Raw genomic sequence first — 24,710 nt, forward strand, 5'->3', positions numbered from 1 at the left:
TTCTCACCGCCATGCAAACCTCTACCATGCAGGATTTTACAAGGCTTCTTAACAAGCCGTGAAACAACTTTGTTAACAACAACGTCCAGCCGCTGTGGCCAGCTTCTCTTCTCCCTGCAGTATTGTGTGCACCTGATGTCTGACTGGCTCAGTTTGTGAATCACATCCAGCATGTTACTCGTGATCTTGTCATGCAGAACGCTGCAAAACACCAGGAGCTGAATTTTAAACCCGGAATTCAAACCTTCTGCATGATTTCACCAACTCAGCTTTCAAGCGAGCGTTAAATCCCTGATTATTGTTTTAGGACGGACATTGTCCTCTGTTGTGTTCTTACTAAAATACAGAAAGTCGCTGTGAACAAACTGGAAATGGGAGTTGCTTTTATTTACTTTTCTTTACATTCTGTGGGCCAAACTTGACTGGCTTATAATATACCCAATTACAAGCAAAGGTACTGTTATTGAGAAAATAGTAAAAGCACCTACTCATAATAGAAGGTACTTTTCATCAATAGCAATGTCATATTCTAAAATAAAAAACTTAGAAAGTAGATTGCATGGTGTATATTGTACTAACTTGTGATTAAACACTTAATGTATTAAAAAAATGTGGAATATGTTAACTTCCACCTCTGATTTTAAATGCTGAGTAACTGTGTTTGTCACCTCCTTCCTGATGATGAGTTCCCGGCTCTCCACCATCTCTTCCTTCTCGAGGCTGTGGAGGTTTTCGTGCAGGTTTTCCTTCCTCCTTGGGGTGTACGGCAGAAAGTCGTCATCCTTGTGGAGGAAAACCACCGGCTCCTCTCTCACACAGAAGAATATGATCTCCTGTTTGGCAGGAACACAGTACGATAGGTCTCAAATATGAGATTTCCCAAGCAAATTGTCCCGGCCTTCGCCAGCTCTGCCACTTCCAAGAGCAACTGGAAATAATATCTAAAGTCATATAGCATGCAGCACACGAGTAATGAGCTCAGAGAGGCCTGATGTATAATTTTGTCTATTTCACTCCAATTACGGTCAGTTTCTCGCTGCTGTAAGCAGAGAGAGTCATTTTCCACTGGTACCCATGACCACAACTTTCTGTTTGCTCACTTCTACAATTCAGCCACAGCCTCCACTGAGCACTTGACTCCTCAAATATTTACGGACAACATAGAGAAGGGAGGGGAGAAAAAGAAAGAAATAAACCCGGGCAGGGTTACACGGGCACCAGGAAAATATAATCCACCACTGAAACTCGATGTGGAGAAAAGGAAGTAACATTGACCTCGTGTCCTTGAGCCTGGAGCCTCTGCAGGACCCGTTTGAAGCCGTTCAGGCTGGGCTGGCCCATCCCATACAGGGGGTAGCTTCCCTTCACTTGGCGGAAGTTGGGAGCCCCGTAGCCGGCCGTGGTGTTTAGGACATCTGCCTTGTCGTACACATCCTGGACCATGAAGTACTCGCCCTGCAGAGAAAAGCATCGGGTCATTACACAACATTAATCCACTTAAGACATTCACTGACAGTTTAACTTTTCTCTCAGCAAACGTGCGTCAACATTCAGGCAGTTCAATAAATCTGAAATGGTGCAAAAAAAAATAAAAAATCAGCAATGACTTAAGAAGAGACTCATCCGTGACTTGGTTGACCTAAATACTGTGGCCAGATTATTCCACAGTCTTGGGCCCTGACTTAAAAACTAATTTAAAAAAATTCATGTCCCTTTTAGTTTTCAGTCGGGCTTGTTGAAAGGATAAAAGACGTTTGCACGAGGATTTCAACATGCAAACCTTATGTCTAAGGTACGAACTGAGGGAGTGAAAAATGAATAAAAAATAATCAGTAATGTGTTCAGATTTGTTCTAAAAACATACTGGTAGCCAATGAAAAGATGCCAAATCCTGAGTTTTATGACTTGTGTTTCCTATTTTGTTCTACTTGTTGGCATAAACGAATGCAAACTGGATTCTGTGTGTTCAAACAAGAGTATGAAACATATGTTCCTCTGATAAAAACACAACTGGACGATGTCTCCTGATAGCACGCCAGAAACAATAAGACCTTCTTTTCTGTTAACGTACAACATCACTGATACAGTCTAGTTACTCTGTTGTCTCAACATAATTCAGCCGAGCCGTTTTCCGACCGTGACCCTCAGAATTTAAAGCACCGAAACCTCAAAACAACACGCGGGGAGACAAAACAAACTGAGCAAACGTCTTCATCCCTCTGACGGCACAAAAGTAATACAAGAAAAACACAGACGTCCTCAAGGGCAGCTCGGTTTAAAGTGTCGGCTGCTGCTTGTGCGCCACAAAGTTGTTTTTAATTTTAGAAATAACAAACATTAGTGGAAACTCTAAAATAGGTGGATTACAAAAGTTTCATTGAGAGAATTGTTTCCTCTTATCGATCTAAAAAAATTTATTACATAATTGACAGAAGTCATCCATTCAGGTAAAATGACTTTGGGGACATTTTTCCTAATGTTTAGGCAACATAAAGTATGAATCACAAAAGATGTGAAAAAGAATAAATATTTACATCCGGGCTTGTTCAGCGTCCCACATAGCTTCAATCACAAATTACTCTCCACCTTTTACAGCCAAGTAGTCCTCCTTGGTCCGGATTTTGTTCCACGTTATAAGCAGTTACTCTTAAGAGCCTTTGGAATTTGGCAATAACACGTTTTAATTTCATATGTCGTCACACAAAATGTCAGTGAATCACTTAATGTGTCTGTGTTGTAGGTGCTATAAATTCAGTTGGAAAAATGTGCTTTAATAAAATGCTCATTACTTTTACCCTCCACTTTTTATCTTCTCAAATACTGCACACTGCCACCCCTCCTTTTTTTATTTAAATAAATTCAGTGTGAATATTTAAATCAAGTTCTACTCTGCAAGTCAACGTTATGATTCTAAACACTTTGAATTGTTGTTGCTGGACTGTAAAACACTAAAATTATTACTTTTCCTTTAGATTTACATCCATTACATTGTATGGTGGGTGTTTTTTTTTATTTTGTGATGACTTTAGAAGGACATGCTGTGACTGTAGGAGTGCGTGGAAGTCCGACAAAACGATTTCTTTGTTAAATCCACATCACCAGCTTTTCCCCAACATGGAGAGAGCGTCAAAACAAAGACAGCCCTTTTAAGAAAATACTCATGCGTGAAACTCCTGACCTATCTCCAACATGTAAACAGAAGCGGCGGTCTGACACACAGAAAACGTTGCCGGGGCCACCGGAGGAGAGGTGACGCAGCAGATCAAAGCTTCGAGAGGAGGGTGACAACATTCCTGTTTCAATGGCTGCCTCTGATCATAAAACGGCGCATGACAATGCTCCTGCGCCGCTCTGCAACTTAGACATGCGAATGTGAAAAGGAGCAGACACGAAGACAGGTGAGGCGACTCCTCCGGCTCGGCGTCACCGGCTGCGGGACGACCCTCACCTGCACGAGGTAGTGCTCGGGCATGGCGTCCGATATCCGGCCCACTTTGTAGTTGGTCTTGAGGATGTCATCGTGGATCTGAAACTCCTGTCTGCAGTTATACCTTCAGCACAAACACACACACACACGTCAGAAGGCCCCGAATGGGCACGAGAGGGCAATTCAATTATCGGCAAGTGTTTGCTCAGCCTGGAATGACAAAAGACACGATAACAGGAGGAAAACACATCGACTGGAGGGGGGTGGGGTGAGGTAGGGGTCGGGGGGGGGGGGGGGGGGGGCTGTCACCTAAGTGATCAAAAAGGATTAAAGGCCAGTTGTGAGAACGCCGATTTCGGGGCGGGACTTACGTGATGACGACAGGTGCAACTTTGTTGGTGATAATGGACTTGGCCTTGTTGTTGTGGATGTTGACCGTCTGGAACGGGCTCATGCTCAGAGACTGCCTGCTGTCAGCCATCCCGTTGCCATGGACACTCTCAAGCGGTGACGCTACAGAAACAGGCTGTGATGCGGCACTGGCAGTTGTACCCATGCTCCACAAGCTGCTGTGAAGGACCAGATATCGCAATCAGAACAGAAGATGCTCATACGTATTGGTTTTTTTTTTTTAAGCATACGTTATTGCATGGTGACATATTAGACAAATATTAAGTTGTATTAAATAAAAGTACACATGAACATTTCTGAGATTTAGGGCAGATGATTGATTGTGCAACATTTGAACACCATTTTGTACATTTGCATAGTTTTGATCATATATCTATAGGTTTATTGTTCTAAAAATCTCAATATTTTACACATCAATTTTGGAAATTCCTGTGAGACTCCATCAAATGTCTTATAACTTCTTCTGCATCCAAAAGAAAATGTTTGGTTGAAAGTTTGTGCTCCTCCAATACCCCCGTGATGCCAAACATGCCGGAACTAAATCCACAGATATTTTCCAGTTATATTCAGTCAGAACTTAAAGATTGTTACAAAATATATATATATTTTAAATGTAGATTAATCACAATTGTGTCACTATATAGACGATCTTTGTTTTTACATCTTAAAGCATAACTACAACATCTTCACAGGACATGTGAGAATCAGTGTTTAACGTGGCGTTCTCTAGAAGATGGTTGCGGTTTCCTTTCCCACAGATGATATAATCACTACTTGTAAGAGTTAAATTATGTTAATCAGCTTAAGAAGATCGACTCATTAGAAGTGATGAAGGCTTTCAGATGAGAGGTGAAACACATTTTGATAAAAGTAACGAGAAAGCAATGACCTGGATGACTCAGAATCTCCCGCTGTCACAGCATTTTTGTTTTTAAACCACACAGCTAAATTTATCAAGCATTTTTCATACATCCATATTATGTTCAGAATTTCCATTGGTTTTCATCTATCAAGTACCAGTGAGAGACATAAAATCAACGCATCGCAATCTGTACAGTATATTTCAGTAAAACTAGATCAAATTGAATAAAGCAAATAAACAGCAAGAAGAATTCCTGTACTGAAATACTTTTGTGATGCTCCTGTGTTGCTCAAACCAGCATTCGCTACCAAGTAGAGATATATATTTGAAAGATGCTCATGATGATTCACAAATTTCCTTAAATGATGCATTTGACATCTTTACCACTAAATAGCATGAAGCACTTTCATTTCACGTTTTGTTCACTCTGGTTAAATCTTGAGCATCACGTATGTAGGTCCCTTTCCAGAAATGAAATGAATACAACTTGCCGTTATTTCAACCAATTCTCAAACGAGCAGTTTGCGATTTATCACAAATTCTAGACGACTATCCATGATGTGGATGTTTGTTTCTCAATGTAAAGTTCTTTTTTGTTCATAGAATTCATTCAGAAAAAGTATAAAAACTTACTGTGACGATCTCTTAAAGGGAAAAACTTTGTCCTTTAGTGTCCAAACATTCTATAATGTATCCCGAGCGGAAAGCATGTAATCAGGTCACATGCATAATGTGTCCAACAAGGTCTGAACAGTGGTGGTTTTGGAAGTGTTTTCAGAGAGATATCGCATGTTGTGGTTCAGCAATGACTCATGAAACCTCTCCCTTTATCATCTATAAGTGTTAATCACCATTAATTCTGTCGCCCTGATTTCATCATGACCACGGCAGAAGGGGATTAAAGTTGAGTGACTCAGTATTTATATTTTAATCATACATGCCGAGCACTCAGACCCCAGGCCAGAGCAAGAATCCACAGGTCTCAAGCAAGCCCGCCCCTCCTCTCCGAGTAAACAGTGGGCTTTCCAGGGAACTCTGCGGATCAACAAACGAGGCTCCCGACCAGCTCGCGGCGAGGAGCAGCCCCGCTCATGAGCGTCGCCTCTAACATGCAGTTTGCACAGCGAGCTGCGGAACACACAAAGTCGTGTGCAAATAAACCATCAGCGGGTCACCAAACTGAAAAAAACTCAAGGACACACATGCTGGACCACGACCATCAAATTCAGTCCAACACGAAAATCTGCTTCACGCTGCACCGCTCAGGCATACTGCAGGTCTGTGCTTTTTAGCCATGCAGGCTCAAAGCACCTCTGTGTGATCTCCAACTTTGAATAGAGAGCGCTCTCATTGTGCAGAGAGGCTGTGTGGAAAGAGAAGTGCCGGGTGAGTCACAGCTACTCTCCTCTTTTGTTGCGTCTGGAGGTGAGTGGGTAGGTCAGCCTTGGTCGCAGAGACATTTCACGTTTACCAGAGTTAATTCTCTTTGCACACACACACACACACACACACAAACGGGTAGTACAGCACATTGCTTTGTTACTTTCTTTCCTGGCTTGAATAAAACTACACAAATAAGCATCATAAAATGTAGAAGCTTGAAGAGATTTTAGGATTTAAATGGCTATAGGATAACAGAAAGGACTAAAACAGTAAAAAAAATAAAATAAAATCAAGGCAAAATCCCCTCCTGGTGTCCATAAATGGAAGCTACGTTTTAAGGAATATACTGTTCCAGCAGCACGAATCTATTTGAGTCCCGTCCACATACCAAAAACATCTCTGTTGCCATAATTTTGGTGACCACAAGAAAAAAAAAAACAGCAAAGAGCTTCCAGAGTGAAACAATCCAGTGAAAATCTTAAATCTTACACATGAGACAAGGAGCGATCTGTACTTCCAGATCCTTTTCTCCGTTGCTTGCTGTCCGCCATGGTCCAAGGGAGTGTGAGAACTTGGCATCACATCCAAAAAGAAATCTCTCTCTTTTGAATTCCGCCACCCACCCCCAGTTGGTGGGAAACACCCCTCGCCGGAGCTCAGAGTGCCCCGCCGCTTGGCATTCACCAAAAAGGGGGAAAAACTTTGAAGAGAGGTTTCGGCTTTTCTGGAGCAGCGTCCTCGTCCTCCTCCTATCTTCTGTCTGATGTTGGGGAGTCGATTCACGCAGGAGACTCAAAGTCTCTACGGAGGGGACCCGGGGAAGCAGCGCTACATCTGGAAGCCAGATGGCTGAGGTTCAGCTCCCTTTCACAGGGACAGGCTACCCACATGACACGGCACACGGTTGACTGAAGCGGTTTCCATTCAGAAGCACAACGGATGTCGTTGACATGATAACTGAATAACTACATTTCTTTTTTTTAAAACGAAGGAAATTGCAAGTTTTTATCAAAACTTAACACAAATATAACCAAATCATCAGAAAAAAAATTGGGAAACACACTTTTTCAGAATTGTGCTTTTTAGTTGAGGTTTTGGAGAGTTTTTAAAACTGCTAATCATTCATGACACCGGATTCAGTATCCAAATAAATGTTATTTTTTTAGTCAGAGCTCACATCTGTTATGTCAGTCTTAAAACCGAAGCCGACTTGACATAAATTAACAACAAGGCAAGGCAATTTTATTTATAGAGCACCGATCAAACACAGGGCAAGTCACAGTGCTTTACAAAGAAATTAAAGAAAAACAACTGGTTGTAAATGAATCAACTGAAGTGTATTACAAGATGCAAGACGTGTTCACTTTTGTCTCACGCTTTCCTAAATGTCTTCACAGCCCATTATAGTACGTCCGTAGCAAAGACTCTCCATCTCTGTCAATTTAACTACATTTAACCAGCAGGTTTCTTTTACCCGCCACCACAGTCATGCATGATAATATGTACGTTCCTATGTGGCTCAGTGGAAAGCAATAAAACACTGACTCACAACACTTTTTGTCCTTATTCTCATTCACGCGCTTGAACTTCCTACAGCCTAACGCATGTGGTGTTGTCTGTCTTTGTAAAGGATCTGAGAGTTAATTGAGGCTTCCGGGAAACTTTCTAGTAGTTTGATTTTACAGGCCCACACAGGAAATGTGACAGTATTAAAGCCACGGCACAAACCGGAGCTGGCCGAGTTGCCTTACCTTACAGCCTGTCAGCTCTGCTGTCAGACCATGGTGCAGGTACAGTACACTTTGATACGGGAGCTGCTGCAACATTCAACAGCAGCTCTTTGGCAACGCTGATTTCAGCATGGGCAGGCCTGGTGTGGCGGGCAAGCAGCCGGGGCGGAGGCCCGAGTAGAAATAGCCCTCAGTCATAAACATCCTCCTGGAGAGCCAATCAAGGCAACTCATCAGTGGGGCTGTTTATCCCACATGTCAAAAAGGAGTAGTGCTGCTGCTGCTGCTGAGGCCAATAAAACGACAACACAAAGTCAGATTTGCTCTTGACCAAGATATGACCATCTTGAAAAAGCCGCTGAGGGTTTGTGTTGGATACCGCCAGGCAGGCTGTGAACAGCTGGTCAAAGCTAGCCAGTGGCACTGATATTTAAATTCTCTCATGACACGGCCAGAATGAGAGCATGAAAACTGGAGCCTCCTGTCAGCCTGAGCAGCATTGCTCCATTCAGGCCCGCCCCATTGAAATTCAACCGGTGTCCCAACTTCGCTGTAGCAACGTCTTCAGACAAAAGGGCCTGAGCACAGACAGGAAGGAGCTTGCAGCTGCAGGATGCATCTGTTGGTGGGCCCGAGGAAGGATGCCGAGCACTCTTCATTCACAAGAGATCCAGGGGTTCAAGAGAGATGGGTATCATTTTGGAGCGCATGGGATATCTCTCAACAAAAACCCTCCAACGGTGGAGAAGTCAAACAACATCCATCCACATTCTTTGAAGTTTGATTATTTGGTAACGCTGCACGTGCAACTCCAGGATTCTTGGAATTACTGAGGCCACCTGTTCAGCTCAATAATGCATTTCTCAAAAACGTGGCATAAACCAAGCCATTGAACAGCGTCGATTAGTGATGACATAGTGGCTCAAACTTCCACAGTCATCACAGGATACTAGACCAACAAAACCATTCAACGCCGCCCTGTCACACACACACACACCCCCAGGGCAGAGGAAACGTGAGCACACCTTGACAGGAAGTGCTCAGTTGTACTCTCTTAAACTTCCTCCTTGCAGCTGTACACATATTTCACCAATGAGGTTAAGGGTTACATGCAGGCGCGACTCTACAGGACATCGCTGGTTCCTGAGCTAAATATCAGTTCTGCACGGAAATGAGCTCAGTGTTTCCTCAGCATAAAACCTTTTCTTTCCCCTTTATTTTGGAGGGGGGGGGGGGGGGGGGGTTTCCTTTAACTGTGCCAAAAACCTCATTGTGAATTTGTGTCAACTTACATCTCTGATGTTTGTTTCTGTCCAAAATAAATCGCCCGGCGATCTGCTCAGAGTTTGTGGTAAAAGAAAGCAACGCATTGTTAAAGCACATAATTATCAAATCTGATCGTACTATGGTGAAAAGCTTTTGCAGTGCTACAGACAGTCCAGGCTGATAAACTAAGAAAAATGGTCTATTGTAATATAAAAGCTATGAAGCCACTGAGACAAAAACAAACTCTGAACCAGCAGCAATATAACATAAATAATAATAATAATAATAACATGTAGCTTTCTGCATTCTTGCTTATATCACAGCTTGACACTGAGCTGCTAAAAAGGGTGTGCAAATCTATTTTTGAACCCTGCCTGTAATTTCATTCATTTCAAGATGGTAATTCTGTCCTCTATGATTTCGAGGCTGCAGTAATGTGGTTTTCTCGTTTTTGTTTTTTTCATTTGAACCTCAGCGTCTGACCACAATATTCTGTCAGCAGCACACGCCAAAAATGAGAGCGGTTTTTTTTTTTTCTTTTCTTTTTTTCATTTCTTCCATCCTTCAAAATCTGCTCTTACTGACTTTACACGGGACCGTTAACATATTTACGTCTGCTTGCTATTCAAGCACAAGTGGGAAAACTTGAAATCTTGACTTGCGGGGCATTGCTTTGCCAAGTTAGTTTGTTGATGGTCTTCTCTAGGAAAAAGAATGAGAGCTGATAAACATTTTGAGAGGAGAGCCCCGGCATCACATGGCAGAAGAATGGAATCCATGTCGCTATGTGAGCATCAAACATAACTGCTATATCAAAGGCTGTGGAAAGAAAAGGAATATCTCCTAGCATATGAGATTGTGAGGACTTTTGTATTCTTGAAAGGGATATATAGTTAGATCTTCATTCCCACTATGACGTGAGATCTAATCACATCTCAAGTGATATTTAGACAACGAATGCCATTTCCTTTTGTAACCTTCAGAGACACACTGTTAAATTGTCTAGCAAGGACAAGACTGCAGCAAGAGTCTCAAGTATCACAACACCAGAGAATGGAACACAGCTATACCTGACATTCAGCTGTGCGGTCCACCATCCAAGAGGTGCTCAAACCTCAGAGGAAGACAATCACAAAAATGGTTAAAATAGTGGGTTAAAAATAGCCCAAACCACGGCTCTCCGGACAGGAATACCGGTCTCAGTCAGTCGTGCTGGTTGACATCTCTCCGTCTGATCTGTGTCTGCCTGCTGATCAAACCGGTGCAGAGCGGCAGCCTCACATCATTAATGTGTCCTTATAAAGCAAGTCAATGAACGTGTCCTTCAGACAGGAGCGGTCCCAGGCAGACACTCAGCACATATAGCGGCACGGGAGGGAAACACAAGCTCTCCCACGGATGACTGAAGGCATGCTCTCTTGTTGTTTGGTGCTTTTTGGTATGCATCCCCTGTGCAGGAAGTGCCAGGTTTCTCTCACATGCAGGATTTATTTGTGTACGAAACAGTGTGTTAACGTGTGTGTGTGTGTGTGTTGACAAGGGTGGGTGTAAAGAGGATGTGGAGGCGGAATCAGAGTGGCTTACTCATCCTCCAGCTGACTATCCAATCACTACAAGAGTACCGTGGTGGCTCAATACCTTGCACGCGTTGACAACCTTTTAACAACTGGATCAAACACACAGACTTAAATGTGCATTTAATAGATGTCGGACAATCAGCTGCAGCAGATAACCCTCGCTGGGCGGGGGTGGTGGTGGTGGCGGCGGCTGACAATTGCTAACAACGGCCCACAGATGACACCATGTAAGCCTAATTCGCTACGATGCTTTAATTACTTCATTCAACAGCAGTTAACACATGGCAAACAGGAGGCAAACAGGCTTACAGCTGGGTAAATACTTGGATTTAAGCTTGAGGTTCAGCTGCGAACCGTTGTGTGCTACGCCTTTTGTACTCATAACCCTGTGGTCAGACTGCATTTTTTCACACGAAGGCATGCAAATGGTTAAAGGAGAAGAGACAACGGCACCAAGAACAGCACGTTAGTGCGGATTAAAAAAACATACCTGACAGTATACTCATCGCGAAGACATCAAATAACTAAGATAAGCCCAGAACATCAAGCTCTTCCACGTCTGTGGGAATACGGTCTTGCACAAGTTTGTGTAATCAACAGTCTGTCGCAAGATAATATCCACATTAAGCCTATTTTCAAAAGTGCTGAGTGTTTTTTGTTTTTTTTTGCGATATGGATGTAAAATCTGCTGCTGCCACACCTGTTCCTTCCTTCCTGGTGCAGCACACGCCAAGTCTCAGAAGTTCTTACGACGCGAAACCACCACTCCCCGAAAAGCCTGTGAACTTCAGGACGTTAATGAATCAACCTGAAATTCTGAATTGCTGATGTGATTTTGTTTTCCAGTAAAGAACTTTTAGCGATCAAAACTAACTGTGCCAAAGAGAAACTGTCCCGCATAAGCACTGAAATACTGGTTTATGAAAGAAATGTCAGATTTAAGCTTTCACCGTTTTTCTTTTTTTTTTTTTGTTTTACAGATAGTAATAAAACACTGTTATTTATAATGAGGGGATGTTCTGTGACAGACTAAGAAAAACATCCTTTCTGCTGAATGTCCCCAGTGAATATGGAGCATATGTTTAATGTCACCTCTCTAGTATAAATCCTTTCTCCGGTCTGGAGATCGAGCGATTTTATTTGAAGCATCGAGACAGTAATAATAAAAGGAAACTTGAGTCAAATATTCATTTTCCAGAAACATTAAATATTACAATCAAACTTCCATTGTAGTTTCATTTCCGCGATGGAAAGGGACATTACTTACCAAGAATTGAAATAAACATCAGCTCCTGGTCATCAATCACAAACACCAATAGGGCCATTTCATTGAAACTGAGGAAATATTCTCAGGAATTGTGTGATCAAATATGACACCTTGTGGTAAAAAATATCCACTGCATGCAGGCATGTACTCAAGACTTCCACTCCTTGGGATATATGTTCATTGTACATTTGATTTCTATATAATTTCATCCAGTTGAATCCCAGCTGACTGAGGCAGAGTACACTGTGGACTGGTCACAATACCACAATGCATACCTATCTCTAATATACAGTCAACAAATAGCCTGAAATACATGCTTTTGGACCGTGGGGAATTGTAGAGGCTTGAAAAAACGAATGCACACACAGGGAGAACATGTTAACTGTGCACAGAAAGGCCCAAGACAAAAAAAAACGCCCAGACACCAACCCGGGGATTTTCTGGCTGTGACCCAAGACTGCTAACCACTATCCCACCGCGTAGACACATGCTCATTGTGTCATGATGGATATTTTTAATCAAGACGGGAGTTGTGTGTTGGCTTGGCTCGATAAGGCCCAATAAAGAATCTACAACCTTTTAAGTTACCAGAGCAAAGGAAAAGCGTTGCAGTCAAACGCCTCGGAGCAATACGATTCAGGAGTAAATGCCTCAGTGAAGTATTATCAAGGTGTTGAATCAGGTCACCCTTGATTGGTTAGGGTATTCAAAGTTTGATCGTGGTCAGGAAGAGCGAGTTTCTGTCTACTCCTGCGATAAAATGCAAAGTGACGGGCACACACACCCAGCTGAACTGGCGACAAAAACAAAAGCCAAGCCCACAACACAATACATCAAAGGCCATGATGCGCTTCATCCTCCTTCTTACACCTGATGGCATGAATGAGTATGTCACGCCAACGGTTAATTTAAAATACATATACTTTGCCGAATCCTAGTTACCCCCTTGATTAAACATGGATTGTTTTGGTGTAAGTTACAGCATCAGTAACAGAATTGGTTTTGTAAAACACTTAAAGGGAACAGTCTGCGTGTCAGGGCCTCTCCTCAGTATGATTTCGACCATAATGGTGATGATGATGGTTGTCTACAGAATTTTTTCAACATGGATCGCAACACGAACAACACAGTGGTGTAATTCATAGACAAATCGGTGTGAATGTGTGTGTGTGTGTGAAAATACATGACTGGTGACCGGTTCAGGATGTACTCTGCCTTCCCCACAAGTCAGCAGGGATCTGCCACAAGCCTCAGCACAGTCAGCAGCTCTGAATTAGATAAAGAGGTATGAAAACCGACGGATGATTCCCAACATCCATGAGCAAATTATAATGTGCAAAACAACAGGAATATAAAGTTACTAATTGGCTGAAGAAATTGTGTTATGAAACTTGGGGGAATTCAGTAAACGCTTTTATTATTATTATTATTATGATGTACATCCAGTACTCACAAGAGACGTTGTCAATATCAATGCAAAGCATAACCCACTCTGATTAGTATCTAACATGCAAACTGCATGTGCAAGGTTGTGCAACAATATGAGATCATTTTCTGTTTGGATAAATATAAAGATTGCATAGATTGCAGTGGGTTTGCACAGTAATGGGCCACAAAAGATCAAGTTCAGCCTAGCTCCGTGCATTTACAATTTTTCTTTCTTTTTTTTTTTACCTATGGCCAGATCACCAGTTGCAGTGCACAATACACTGGAAGCATGGAGAGTGTGGGGGTGCCAAGCACATGTATGCTCCATCAGCCACATCGCATCATGAAAAATACCTCTCATCTGCTACGAGAGCGCAAAACCACTGCACGTTTCAGGTACCGACGGCCAAGTGTCGTCTGGCATCGAAAACCGGCGACAACACGAACTTTGAGGCTGCCGCGGTGCGTAAACACGGAGCCCGTAAACTTTAAAGCGACTCACCATTTCAGCACACAGGAGGGTGAAAAAAGCGTCAGGCCCGGAAGAATAAAGCGTCTTTCCAGAGATCGATGTCCCCCGTGTGAAGGATGGAGCCCCTGCGAGACGCCCTCTGACTATATATGTTGGAGCGCAAACGCATCCATTGAATTTTTTTGTGGACTTTCTCGTGAAATTTACGAGGAAAAGGGATTTCTCTGTGCACGGGGACGCACTGCGCATGCGCAGAGTGCGGCCGTCTACGGGTGCTTTCTGCAGCTCTTAGTAACCAAAATATTAACATTCAAACTGCGTTTAAAACGCTGTGGACACGTTGACACTGTTTTCATCCAGATTAAATATAATCTATTCGGTGCCGCACTGGATTGGAAATGTTGATGGTTAAACTGGAAACTTGACTGCTCAAATAAAGACAGCTTCAATAAAATCTGAATACTCACACATACACTTATAGAGTATTAAATATTTCAGTGAATTTGAAGGACAATCTGGATGTTTTTTATTTAATTCAATCCATACTGGTGTGCATAGTGTTAATGCTATTTCAAATTACTTCTGCATGTCTTAATGTTAATTTCATCCCTACAACTGTACAATGATGACAATCATTATTATGTGTGATTTAAATGTTAAAAGGCTAGACATTGAGAAAGGTACTGCTGCTGGTATGTTTTGCTCTCTAACTCTGGCAAAACATATTTTTCTTTCGTTCACAATGGATTGATGCTTTTTATCTGAAAACATAAATTATCTATAAACAAATACAAGCTCGATTAAAATATTGTGAACAGAAAACACATATAAGTCTTCATACGTTTGTCTGATGCTTTTTACAAGTCCTATTTAGGGTACCTATTTGTCAGTACATTATATCGGAGGAGCTCAATAGCATGAGTTCTTCAGAAGAATCTGAGGAATTTAGACTTTGTACGTGTGTAATTCGTTTGAATATAATGCGTTTTTACCATATGTATTGTGCAAATGGTCCTTTTATATTAATTTCAAAGTATTACAATATCCTCTGGGATGTTTTAATGCTTTTAGTCTTGCTGCAGTTTTGATATGAGCTAGATTTACTGACCTCCCAAGCCACAGTGTAATTAACAAAATGCAGGTTATAAGCTTTAGGTTGTGTTTGGAAAAAAAATCTGCTCTGAAAATGTGATTTGAAAAAACAAATACAAAAAAAACAAACATTACTGACTCCAGTGTGATGCTTTGATGGGTTTGTATTCTATTCATTATCTAACAAGCACTCTAATTGCTCTCCCCGTAGTCTATTTCAGATTGCATTTAATAAACTGCACTGCGCTATGGGAAAGCCTAACAATTAGTGTAAGCAGAGTAGCTGAAACAATTAGTCCAGGGATGAGGAGTCAGGCAGCAGGACCCCGAGGAGCATGCATGGTGCAAACAAAACGTTGTAAACATGTACCCAGGGGCCTCATTACCAACTGAATGCATGATGAGCTGTCAGGTAACAAGTCTTGAGGACGCATGTCAATTTCCTTTAATGTTCTCAGCTACTTGTCAAACGTGAAAGGGGGTGTGGGTAAAGGTATATATAAGACACCCCTAATCTCCCAGGAGAGGGATTTTGTCATCACCCGGTCTGAACCATGCGCCCGTGGGGAGCTCTGGGTGCGCTGCATGCGTCTCTGCTGGTGCTGCTGGCTCAGGAGATCCACGAGGCCAGGGATGGAGAACCGGAGAGGACCGTGCACCGGCTGTCTTTTCTGGACCGGGCCACCGGACACCATCTGCCAACCTACATGATGCACCTTTACCGGAATTTCAAGTCAAACTTTTCCAGGTCCGTGGACGCGCTGGAGCAGGACGCAGCGAAACAGGCAGACACAGTGAAGAGTATGATGGCGAAAAGTAAGACATCTTCTTTATTCATTTGTCTCGGGATGATCGGCGATGAGAAAACACCGAAGGAAGGAGGGTTTTTTTTTTTGTGCCTTGGTTAGACTCCGATGTCTCTTGTAGATGTGAGGTATGTCGGATCAAGTGTCTCCCTGTCATTGCTGCGCGCCAGACGACCTCAGGGCGCTTCAATCCACATCCAGCCAATAACCATGCAGGGATCCGCGTGTGAAAAGGCCGGTTTTGGTCTAATTCTCAAAGCAAACCTCCTCTTTATTAAATAGGTGATGTTGATTAGACGCCTTGCCAGACGTCCCCCCTATACAAATCTCTTGTTAAGTCAAATCAACAATTTCTCTTTAGTTCTTTTTCACACTTGGCCTGATTAGATTAGAGCTCAGAGCTTAATGGTGGCACAAGCAGCCAAAAACTCCCTGCTGATGAATCCAATTTCACGTCGCTGGGAGGTGTTAACAGTTTTACCTGTTTGTTCGAGCGGGGATATGCAGAAGTCCGGAGAGACAGGGCAGGGTCGAGTGATTGGTTTCGGCCACTGTGGTTTGGTTTGAGTGGATTAAGAAGCAGCGTAGATTTCCGCCTTTGATCAGGAGCCACACGCATTGGGGCCAGTGCACTGAGCAGTTCATCTTTTAAGCTTTTAGATTAATTTGAGCCACACCCTTGAATCACAATGACTCCAATTAAAGGTGTGAACCTGGTGCAGTGTGGTCCTGTATTTAACCAAGATCTGGTTTTTCTGAAATCCTCATCAACAAAGGCATTGAAAACACAGATAACTTTTTATCATTGGGATTAATTGTTTCTATAGGGAATTAATGTAATCACCAATGAAACGCAGATGGCTCAATATGATAGGAAAGATCTGAAAATATGAGCTGCATGATTGCATTATGATATGCATCAAATCCACTGAAGTAGATGATGTAATAATAGTGATTATTCTTGGTCTGTGACCTGAGCTGTCTGGTTTCTTGTATAGTTTCTTTTTAACATCAAAGCTTTTAACTATCAGCAAAACAAAAAAAACATAATTTCTTTCATTTTTTGGTACCATGTGTCAGTAAGACATGACTGTGTAATATCGTAGTGAAATAATCACTTATTAGATAGAACATCCACTCCATGCATATTCTAATAGTTTGCTTCCTTCACTATTTCAGGTTTGACATACAGAGAGCAACACTGGGTGGCGAACTTTGACCTCCATGCCCTGCTGGCCGACAGGCACATCCAGGCGGCAGAGCTGAGACTGAGGCTACCGCAGACGGCCAACGCTTCCAGTATTACTGTGGAGGTGTATCACCAGCGTGGCCATGTGCAGGAGCTGGTGGAGCTGCTCACCGGGAGGTCGCTGGTCCCTTCAACACAGGGCTGGAGAGTGTTCAACATGACGAGTCCTCTCCTGAGCTGGCTCAGGCGGAAATCCGCCGCAAGAAATCGACGGAGGCTGTCGAAAAGAAGAAGAACGATAAGGAGAGAGAGAAATCCATTTATTACCGATCTGCCTCTTCACGTGGCAAGCCCGAGGACGGAGCAGGATGTGAGCGACCGTGCCTTGCTGGTCATCTTCTCACACACAGGGACTGATGAAAAGTCAAAGGCTAAAGCGAGCTTGCTCCACACAGCTGAACAATCCAAGTTCTTGTCGCCTGCTGATATCAAAAAGGCTTTTTGGCCAAAGAGGCGCAGGAGCAAACGGGGCCAGAGAGAACAAACCTTAAGAAGCTTGCAGGTGTCCAAAAAATGGAGCGAGAAGTCCTTCTGTCGCAGAGTGGACCTGCAAGTTGATTTTAATCAAATAGGCTGGGGGTCCTGGATCATCTTCCCTAAGAAATACAATGCATACCGCTGCGAAGGGTCCTGCCCCGGCCCTCTGGGAGAGGCCATGAATCCAACTAATCATGCTTACATGCAGGTGAGTTGAACTGTTGGTTAAGAACTCGTCACACTGTGATGCGTGCTGACATCAGTAGAGCAGAGGGAGCATCTGGAGTTGGAATGGCTTCGCAGTATTTGCAGCTTTGTATGATTAGCCACACAAGGAATCTAACCATTTGTCTGCATCAAAAGGAGAACTAATTCTCAAGGTATTGCATAGGGTCAACTGGTTTGACCAGTGTTTCAACAGGTATTCCTGATTGTGTCATTGACCCATTTGACAAAATGCTTGCTTAGCTGGTCCATAGACTGGAAGGAAACTTCAGTACATACAGTAAAGGTTTAAATTACTGTACATTATGCAGGCGTAGGGAGTCCAAAGATGCCAGATTGCATCCAAAAAATCGCTACTTGAACAGAGGTGCCACACTCATTTTACTTCTAGGACATTTACTTTAATCACTACAACAAGCTGCAATTATGAGAGGCTCAGTGAAACCTAACTGAAGCATATATTAAGTTATATCTATTATGAAACTCCACATGGAATAACTAAGACACACCGTGTGTTTAGATACGAGTGACTGTAATGTAGGTGAAATCACATTTTATGCAGAAAACTTAATCATCGCTCATGATGGCGCTACAGGGTCATGAGATCTAAAACGAACAGATTCAAAAACAGTTTTTTCCCCAAAGCCATAACCACTGTGAACTCTTTACAGACTACCTCATAATGTGCAATATAATTTTTATAGTTTTTATTTATTTCCTGTAAATACACTCTGTACCGTTCACAGGACTGGACCGTGCACCTTACCCCCTACACCCCCCACCCTCCTTCTTGCACTATATTCTGCCCTTTTTTAACTGCTGCACTGTCACTGGAGTTGTTTTTAATCTCACTGTACCTGTACAAGTGACAATAAAAGGCATTCTATTCTATTCTATTCTATGCCACAGTTGAAAAAGTTAACTGAAAACCAAACACAAGACTGACCCATAAAATAAATAGTTTCAAAACCAACAATCATTTTGCGATTGATCGAAATCCTCTGCTTGACCGTCTTTTTCCAGAGCCTGCTGAAACACTACCACCCCGACAGAGTGACGTCCCCGTGCTGCGCGCCAACCAAGATGAGCCCGCTCAGCATGCTGTACTATGAGAACAGGGAAATGCTCCTACGGCACCACGAAGACATGATTGTGGATGAGTGTGGCTGCCAGTGACCGCTGCAACCGCCTCCAAGCATGACCGTTTAAAGTCAGTGACAGACTAAAAGAGAACACTTAACCAGAAGGGAAGAAGAAGAAAGAAAGAAAGAAAAAAGCTCTTTGAAAAGTTGTGCACTGAAACATTGTTTCTGAGAAGCATAGCTTTAATTTGTGACGTGGACCCCAGTGTGCATTAGAAGCGTCGATGTGTGAAGATGTGCTGAAATCAACGAGAACGTTCTGCTGTTGTCAATATCTTTTGTGTAAATTTAAACTCCCTAATCTATCAGCTTTATCGGGATAAACAAATTATGTTGGTAGCGTTGACTGTTCCAGCACTGTTTTTATCGTATGCTAATCTGGAAATAACTGTAACCTAATGTTTATTTATTGTAAATATATAAAGTAATGTATTTATGTATATTTGGTGGAGTGAATATGACTATTGATATGTGACATTACACATGGATGCGTGACCTTTTTAAAGCTACATACCCGTTAACTATATACCAATATAATCTATGCCTTTGTCACTCACAAAAACATGTTTATCTTTACATATGCTATACTAAATATGCATAGTGTAGCAAAAAACAACTTTATATTTAGTTAAATCTACAATTCAAGTAATATATTTTATTAAATTGGCTAGTTCAGATTATATAACTATATTACAATTCAGATAATCTTTGTTTACATATGTGACGAGATGAGACACACAGAGCACAGCGTGTTAGAAATTACATACAAAAAAGGAAGTTATTCTAGATGTTCAATGTTTCATTCATCTAAAGCCGGAATTCCCCTCACATTCAATATAAAGCTTTGCACAGGACCGTAATATCCAGCAAAACCTGAAGTGGCGAGTGGTTTTCAACAAAGCTAAACTATGTTCTATTGTTCTGAATCCAGAGAGCTCTTTGTACTCATATCTTTTGAAAATACACTGACTGACCAGGATTTTTCCAGAGTCCTGGGCCATGTTGGCAGTCAAACTGAGCACAGACGACAAGGATCCAACGGTGAGACAACATTTAACTACTAGTAGACATCAGAATCAGGCAAAAACTATTTTTCAATTTGCATTTTATTTAACCATCAAAGGAATGATGGTTAATCTGCAACCACTGTGACTAATGTTAAACCACTTTGGTCATATTTAAGTAGAAATTAAACATTTAGTCATTATCTAAACATGGTTGTAAATGACAACCACGTCAGAAAAATATTGAAATAAGCTTGCAAAACATTTTTTTTTATTTAAAAAACAAAACAAACCTCAATTTCTATATTATGTAGCGTTGGTTTTTACGCATGGTTTGGTGAGGTTTGCGCTCTTCACGCGCAGCAGTGACGCTCCTGAGCGCAGCCCTGACAGCCGGTGCGGGGCTTGCGCATGCGCTCAGGCCCCGCCCCGGACTGATCTGGTACCTACACCGGCATTTCTTCCATTATAGCTCACGCTTTACCAACCAAACCTGAGCAACAACGATTGTTTTCGAGTCTTTTTTAACGATAAATGCACACGGGAGGCGTTTCCAAAGCATCTCCGTTTCTAATAAATAGCGTGTGATTGAAGTGAACCAAACCCCTTCCGTGCTAAAAATACACTCCCCCGGTCGGACTGGTTGAGTTTCTAGCTTCTAGTCTGGGTAAGTGGCTTCACTCACTGCGTGGCTTTACAGGAAGAATGTAAGTCTAATATCATACAGCTCTATCTTAAAGTTTAATTATTTCTTTAGTTTAATTCTATCATGTGAAATTCATTCGGAGTTTCAAGCAGTTAAGCAACAAAAGACAGCATGAACAGAATCCAGTCTTCATAAATGTGATCTTATATTTATTCCATAACCAGAGTTTGTACAAGCAGAAACATTCTGAAAGAGTCACGTTTATGTTATTACTTGAACCTTGTGCTGGTAGGCAGGTAGTGAATACTCTTACTTTGGAGGGATAGTTGTGTGTAGTCATGTGTGTCTAGTCAATCAGACCAAACACAACCTACATCTCCACCGTCAAACTAGTCCACACTGTTGTCAGTCGCCATTTTTAAAAGGCTAAACAAAAGCATTACATGTTAATTATTAATGTCCTTTTATGTACTTATAATGCCACAAAGAATAGAGTGGAGTGTCAGATGTCACAGTAAGAGTTGAAGTTGTTGCTCCGACTCTCTCATCTGATTTTCACCAGAGGAAACATTCAGGTAAACGTCTCACATAGACACGTTTGGGCACAATGTGGACTTTATAACAAATAAAAAAAAAAAAATAGAATAAAAAAAAAACACTTCGTTAATACCAACTCAGTGGTGGTACATTTAATTCAGTGTTTATTTTGACAATAAAAAATCACTATGGCAACGAGTAATTCAAAGTGACTCATTGAAAACATCAGCCCGATGCGACCCTTATTACTCATAAAATAAACTACACACCTGTAATTGGTATAGCAAGGTTATTAATAATAATAATAATGAAACATTGAACAGTAAAATGCAAAAAAAAAAAAAGAAAAACAGAGCAGAGATGTAGAGAATCTGTAAAGTGGTACAAAGTTAATGTAAAATAATAGTTTTTGTTCCTCACACAAGCAGCAGAGTACACGCAAATACTGACAACAGATGGAGGCTCTCTGTGTGGACCTGTTGAGAGAAAGAATTACAAACATACTACAGACTAGTTGATGTATTAAATACATTCTATTCACATTTTTCTTATTGTACATTTAGATAATAGTGTATTCTAAGTGCTGGGACTGTTCATTTATGTGTACAGATGGCAAAAAAAATAAAAACTCTTGAAAAAAACTTAACAAATGAATGAACTTATATATGAGATATAATTTTTGTAAAATCCTGCTACAGTTAACCGGCTGCTGTGTTGATATTTGACAATTTGTATGGCAACTTGGTCTAATTTCATCGTGTCATCGCCTCTTCTAGGGACGGTTCCAACAAAATCATGGCTGAATCCATCGCCAATGTGGCCCGGAGGATAAATGCAACAGTCGAAGAGGGAAAAGACAGCTTGGGTAAAATTCTTTTAACTTTCTGATGCTCTTCCTCTAGCATAAGAACATTTCACTTCAATTTCATCTACAAGTTATGGTAGTAATGGTGTTGTTTTTGATTCCACCAGCAGGTGGCAACAGAACCCCGAGTGTGAATTCTGTCCACACAAGTGCAATATATTTTCACGAATGTTTTTAATCCGAGCTTTCATTTGTTTTTATCTTTCAGACTTGTCAAACTGCAAGCTCATTTCTTTCCCAGACGGCGTGTTCAAGGTCCTTAGAAGCGTGTCAGAAAACATCCGCGTTATCACGTTGGCCGACAATGAGATGAAGGCCATTTCCAGCAAGTTCTTTTCAACTTTCACTCAGCTCACAGGTAGTTGAGGAACGCCACACGGCGATTTCACACCCATCACTTCCGTCTTAAAGAGAAGATTGTGTGCATTTGTTAAACTTTGACGTTGAGACACTGGCCTGATTGCTGTGGCGTGAGACTGACGAGTCCGTCTGATTCATTATTATTGTTTTTTTGAAAAATCCCAACAGAATTGGACTTGCAAGGAAACGTCCTCACCAAGCTGCCGGAGGCGGTTGGAGAAATGCAGCATTTGACCAGCATCAATCTGGCGCATAACAAGTTCTCAATTTTCCCTGAGAAGATCACTGAAATCGCCACGCTGGAGATGATTAACCTGGAGGGAAACAGCATCACAGGTCAGATTTAAAAAAAAAAAAAAAAAAGAAAGATACCAATGCTTCCTTTTCACATAAACGAATTGAGTGAGTTTACTCGTGGCTCACGCTGCTTTAAATCTCGCTCGGCAGGATTACCTCTGGAGAAGTTGTCCGCCATGCCGGCACTGAAGTGGATCAATGTCAAGTCGAACCCTTTGGATTCAAACACACTGTCTGCGCTGCAATCTCCACATAGATTTGACATTTTGTCGAGCGCAGAGTCCTAAAATGGGGCCATACTTCAGCACCTATAGACTGCATGCTGTGTGCCTTTCACTGCTGAAGCTGGACGCTGTTTTGTGCCTGAGAGCTGAAGGAAAGAAAAATACTGGAAGGTTTTACAAACTCGTAAACTCGCGGCCTCCTTGACTGACTTTTCAGTCCTGCTGTTGAACCTCACATCCTTAACGGTTGAACCTGAACGTAATCATCCTCGATGCATCATTTGGGAATGTGGGGGTTTTTTTTGGGTTAATTTATTACTTGTAATAACATAATAAATTCATGATTATACTCTGAAAATGTGTTTTTTTTTCTTTCTTTCTTTTTTCCTGATTAACAGTTTTAACATTTGATGGATGAATTAAGTCAAATGTCAATCAATTCTTTAATTTTTAGGGATTTATAATTTCCTGAGTCTTCTCAGGTCCAAACTTGGGGGACTTTTCTGTGCCGAGTTTGTATGTTCTTGAGTAGTTGTTGTTGATATTTGTACTTTTCACCCATTGGTGTGTAAAATCTGTGTAAAAATGTTTCAGTACCGTCAGCGTATTTGGAAATTTGACAGATATTTTACGAAATGTTACACATTTACTGTAATTGCATGTATGGAAGATGTTGCGCTCTGCTTTTATCAATAAGATATTAATCGTATATAAGACAACTACACCAATAGAATTGATGCTATGATCACAGATCCTATTGTAGTCAGCAGAGCAGGAAGAGAAACCTCATTTTCACTCTTCAGTTTATCCCCTGCGTGACTCCACCCGAGGCTCCGACTCAGAGGAGTTGCATCCATCACAAGGTAAATTTCTTAAGACTTTCGAAAGCTTTTCTTTTGGCACCGGTTGCACTTTGAATACATGACACCGAAGGAAAGTGGAGGTGGAATCAAGTACCTTTAGGCAAATGTCAAGTCGGGTTCTTAAATCCTCCTTCTGTCGAGGCTCCAGACAGCAGAGGCTGGCGTACATAAGACGCACTCGGGCGTTTTGAGAATTCTTTAAATAGCAATACTGCTCAGTCTGGATCACCTGTCACAGCTTGTGGTACATTAACATGTGATTGCTAAAAGGGTGATGGCATTCTGGTGCACGATATCCCGTGTTAACTATTTCTGTGGGGTCGCCGATGAAAGCCAACGGTCGGCCGGGCCAAGGGAAATATTTAGCATGGCCACAAGCTTACGCGATCACATGGCTCCTCTGCTGTCCAGACAGTGACCTTGCACTGGACATCATGATTCCCTCCAAGTCTCTGATCATCCCTATGACAGGAAATAAGAGCATTTTCTACAAAGTAGATTATGTGCTCTATTTTCACCAAAATGTAATAAGATATCTCCAGAGGTGGGAGTGATTAACTACTCTTTACACTGAGACTATATTTATTTACATGTGTTTATTAGAAGCCGGTAGGTATTTTGATGGAACAATTCATTTCTATGCCAGGGTGCAGGGAGCGGGAAGCATTCCAAGCTGAATACGCAGAGATGGACAGTTTCACTCATATTTACACCTGCAGACAATATAGACCAGAACCCAAAGATAAGCTATGCATACAGACACAAAACCTGCAATTTCTACTCAGAAAAGCCCCCAACTACACTTTAACAGTTCATTCCAGCTCCCCACTGTGAGACAAGAGCACTAACCACTGCACCAGATTATTAGATTATAAATGGGCACACGTATTTAAACTGCAAGGATACGAAAGTGACATATTACCATTTAAATGTTACGTTTCTTGCACGTTACATCATCATACATTTTCACAAGTGTGTGGTATGACATCACAATTTGTGATTTTTTTTGTTTTTGAAACCCCATTCCTTTCAAAATTAAATTTTGTGATTTTTTTTTTTTTCCAAAATAAAAGGAAATTTCACAGATTTCACAGCAGTTT

The 24,710-nt window shown here is 41.7% G+C and overlaps 3 protein-coding genes across 8 annotated transcripts in view; 2 read left to right on the forward strand and 1 right to left on the reverse strand.

The window, feature by feature from the left end:
- The window catches only part of pald1a (phosphatase domain containing paladin 1a), a 52,446-nt gene extending 41,925 nt beyond the window's left edge, over window positions 1–10,521 (reverse strand). The window contains exons 1-6 of one of the 5 annotated variants that reach the window (XM_080463565.1): window positions 10,150–10,314; window positions 5,334–5,383; window positions 3,799–3,996; window positions 3,449–3,551; window positions 1,276–1,455; window positions 669–833 (exon numbers count right to left, since the gene is read on the reverse strand). In XM_080463565.1, coding sequence (XP_080319691.1) covers window positions 669–833; window positions 1,276–1,455; window positions 3,449–3,551; window positions 3,799–3,996; window positions 5,334–5,383; window positions 10,150–10,176 — 723 coding nt within the window. In that variant the 5' untranslated portion in view covers window positions 10,177–10,314. Of the gene's footprint in view, window positions 1–668; window positions 834–1,275; window positions 1,456–3,448; window positions 3,552–3,798; window positions 3,997–5,333; window positions 5,384–6,572; window positions 6,846–10,149 lie in introns of those variants that run through there. The other 4 variants (XM_080463569.1, XM_080463568.1, XM_080463566.1 and 1 more) reach the window with 4 other exon arrangements.
- A 4,948-nt stretch (window positions 10,522–15,469) lies between these two features.
- ndr2 (nodal-related 2) lies at window positions 15,470–18,848 on the forward strand (the record flags this gene model as incomplete). The annotated part of the gene is made up of 3 exons (XM_080474358.1): window positions 15,470–15,731; window positions 16,901–17,655; window positions 18,696–18,848. 3 exons carry the CDS (start codon window positions 15,470–15,472, stop codon window positions 18,846–18,848), a joined length of 1,170 nt encoding a protein of 389 aa, XP_080330484.1.
- A 1,396-nt stretch (window positions 18,849–20,244) lies between these two features.
- Window positions 20,245–23,101, forward strand: lrrc20 (leucine rich repeat containing 20). Of its 2 annotated transcripts, none has more exons than XM_080481637.1 (5): window positions 20,245–20,485; window positions 21,778–21,866; window positions 22,075–22,224; window positions 22,395–22,562; window positions 22,674–23,101. In XM_080481637.1, exons 2-5 carry the CDS (start codon window positions 21,797–21,799, stop codon window positions 22,808–22,810), a joined length of 525 nt encoding a protein of 174 aa, XP_080337763.1. In that variant the 5' UTR covers window positions 20,245–20,485; window positions 21,778–21,796; the 3' UTR covers window positions 22,811–23,101. The 2 variants fall into 2 exon arrangements, with proteins under 2 accessions (XP_080337763.1, XP_080337762.1); XM_080481636.1 differs by having other exon boundaries at window positions 20,485–20,525.
- Window positions 23,102–24,710: the final 1,609 nt, after the last annotated feature.

Source organism: Lipophrys pholis, assembly GCF_963383615.2.
Source record: "Lipophrys pholis genome assembly, chromosome: 1".
In the NCBI taxonomy this organism is placed as follows: Eukaryota; Metazoa; Chordata; class Actinopteri; order Blenniiformes; family Blenniidae; genus Lipophrys; species Lipophrys pholis.

What these genes read in the sequence shown, in the direction of transcription:
- lrrc20 (XM_080481636.1), top strand. An exon ending in AGAGGGAAAAGACAGCTTGG is followed by an intron (nt 21,867 to 22,074) that starts GTAAAATTCTTT and finishes TTTATCTTTCAG; the next exon opens with ACTTGTCAAACTGCAAGCTC. An exon ending in AACTTTCACTCAGCTCACAG is followed by an intron (nt 22,225 to 22,394) that starts GTAGTTGAGGAA and finishes AAATCCCAACAG; the next exon opens with AATTGGACTTGCAAGGAAAC.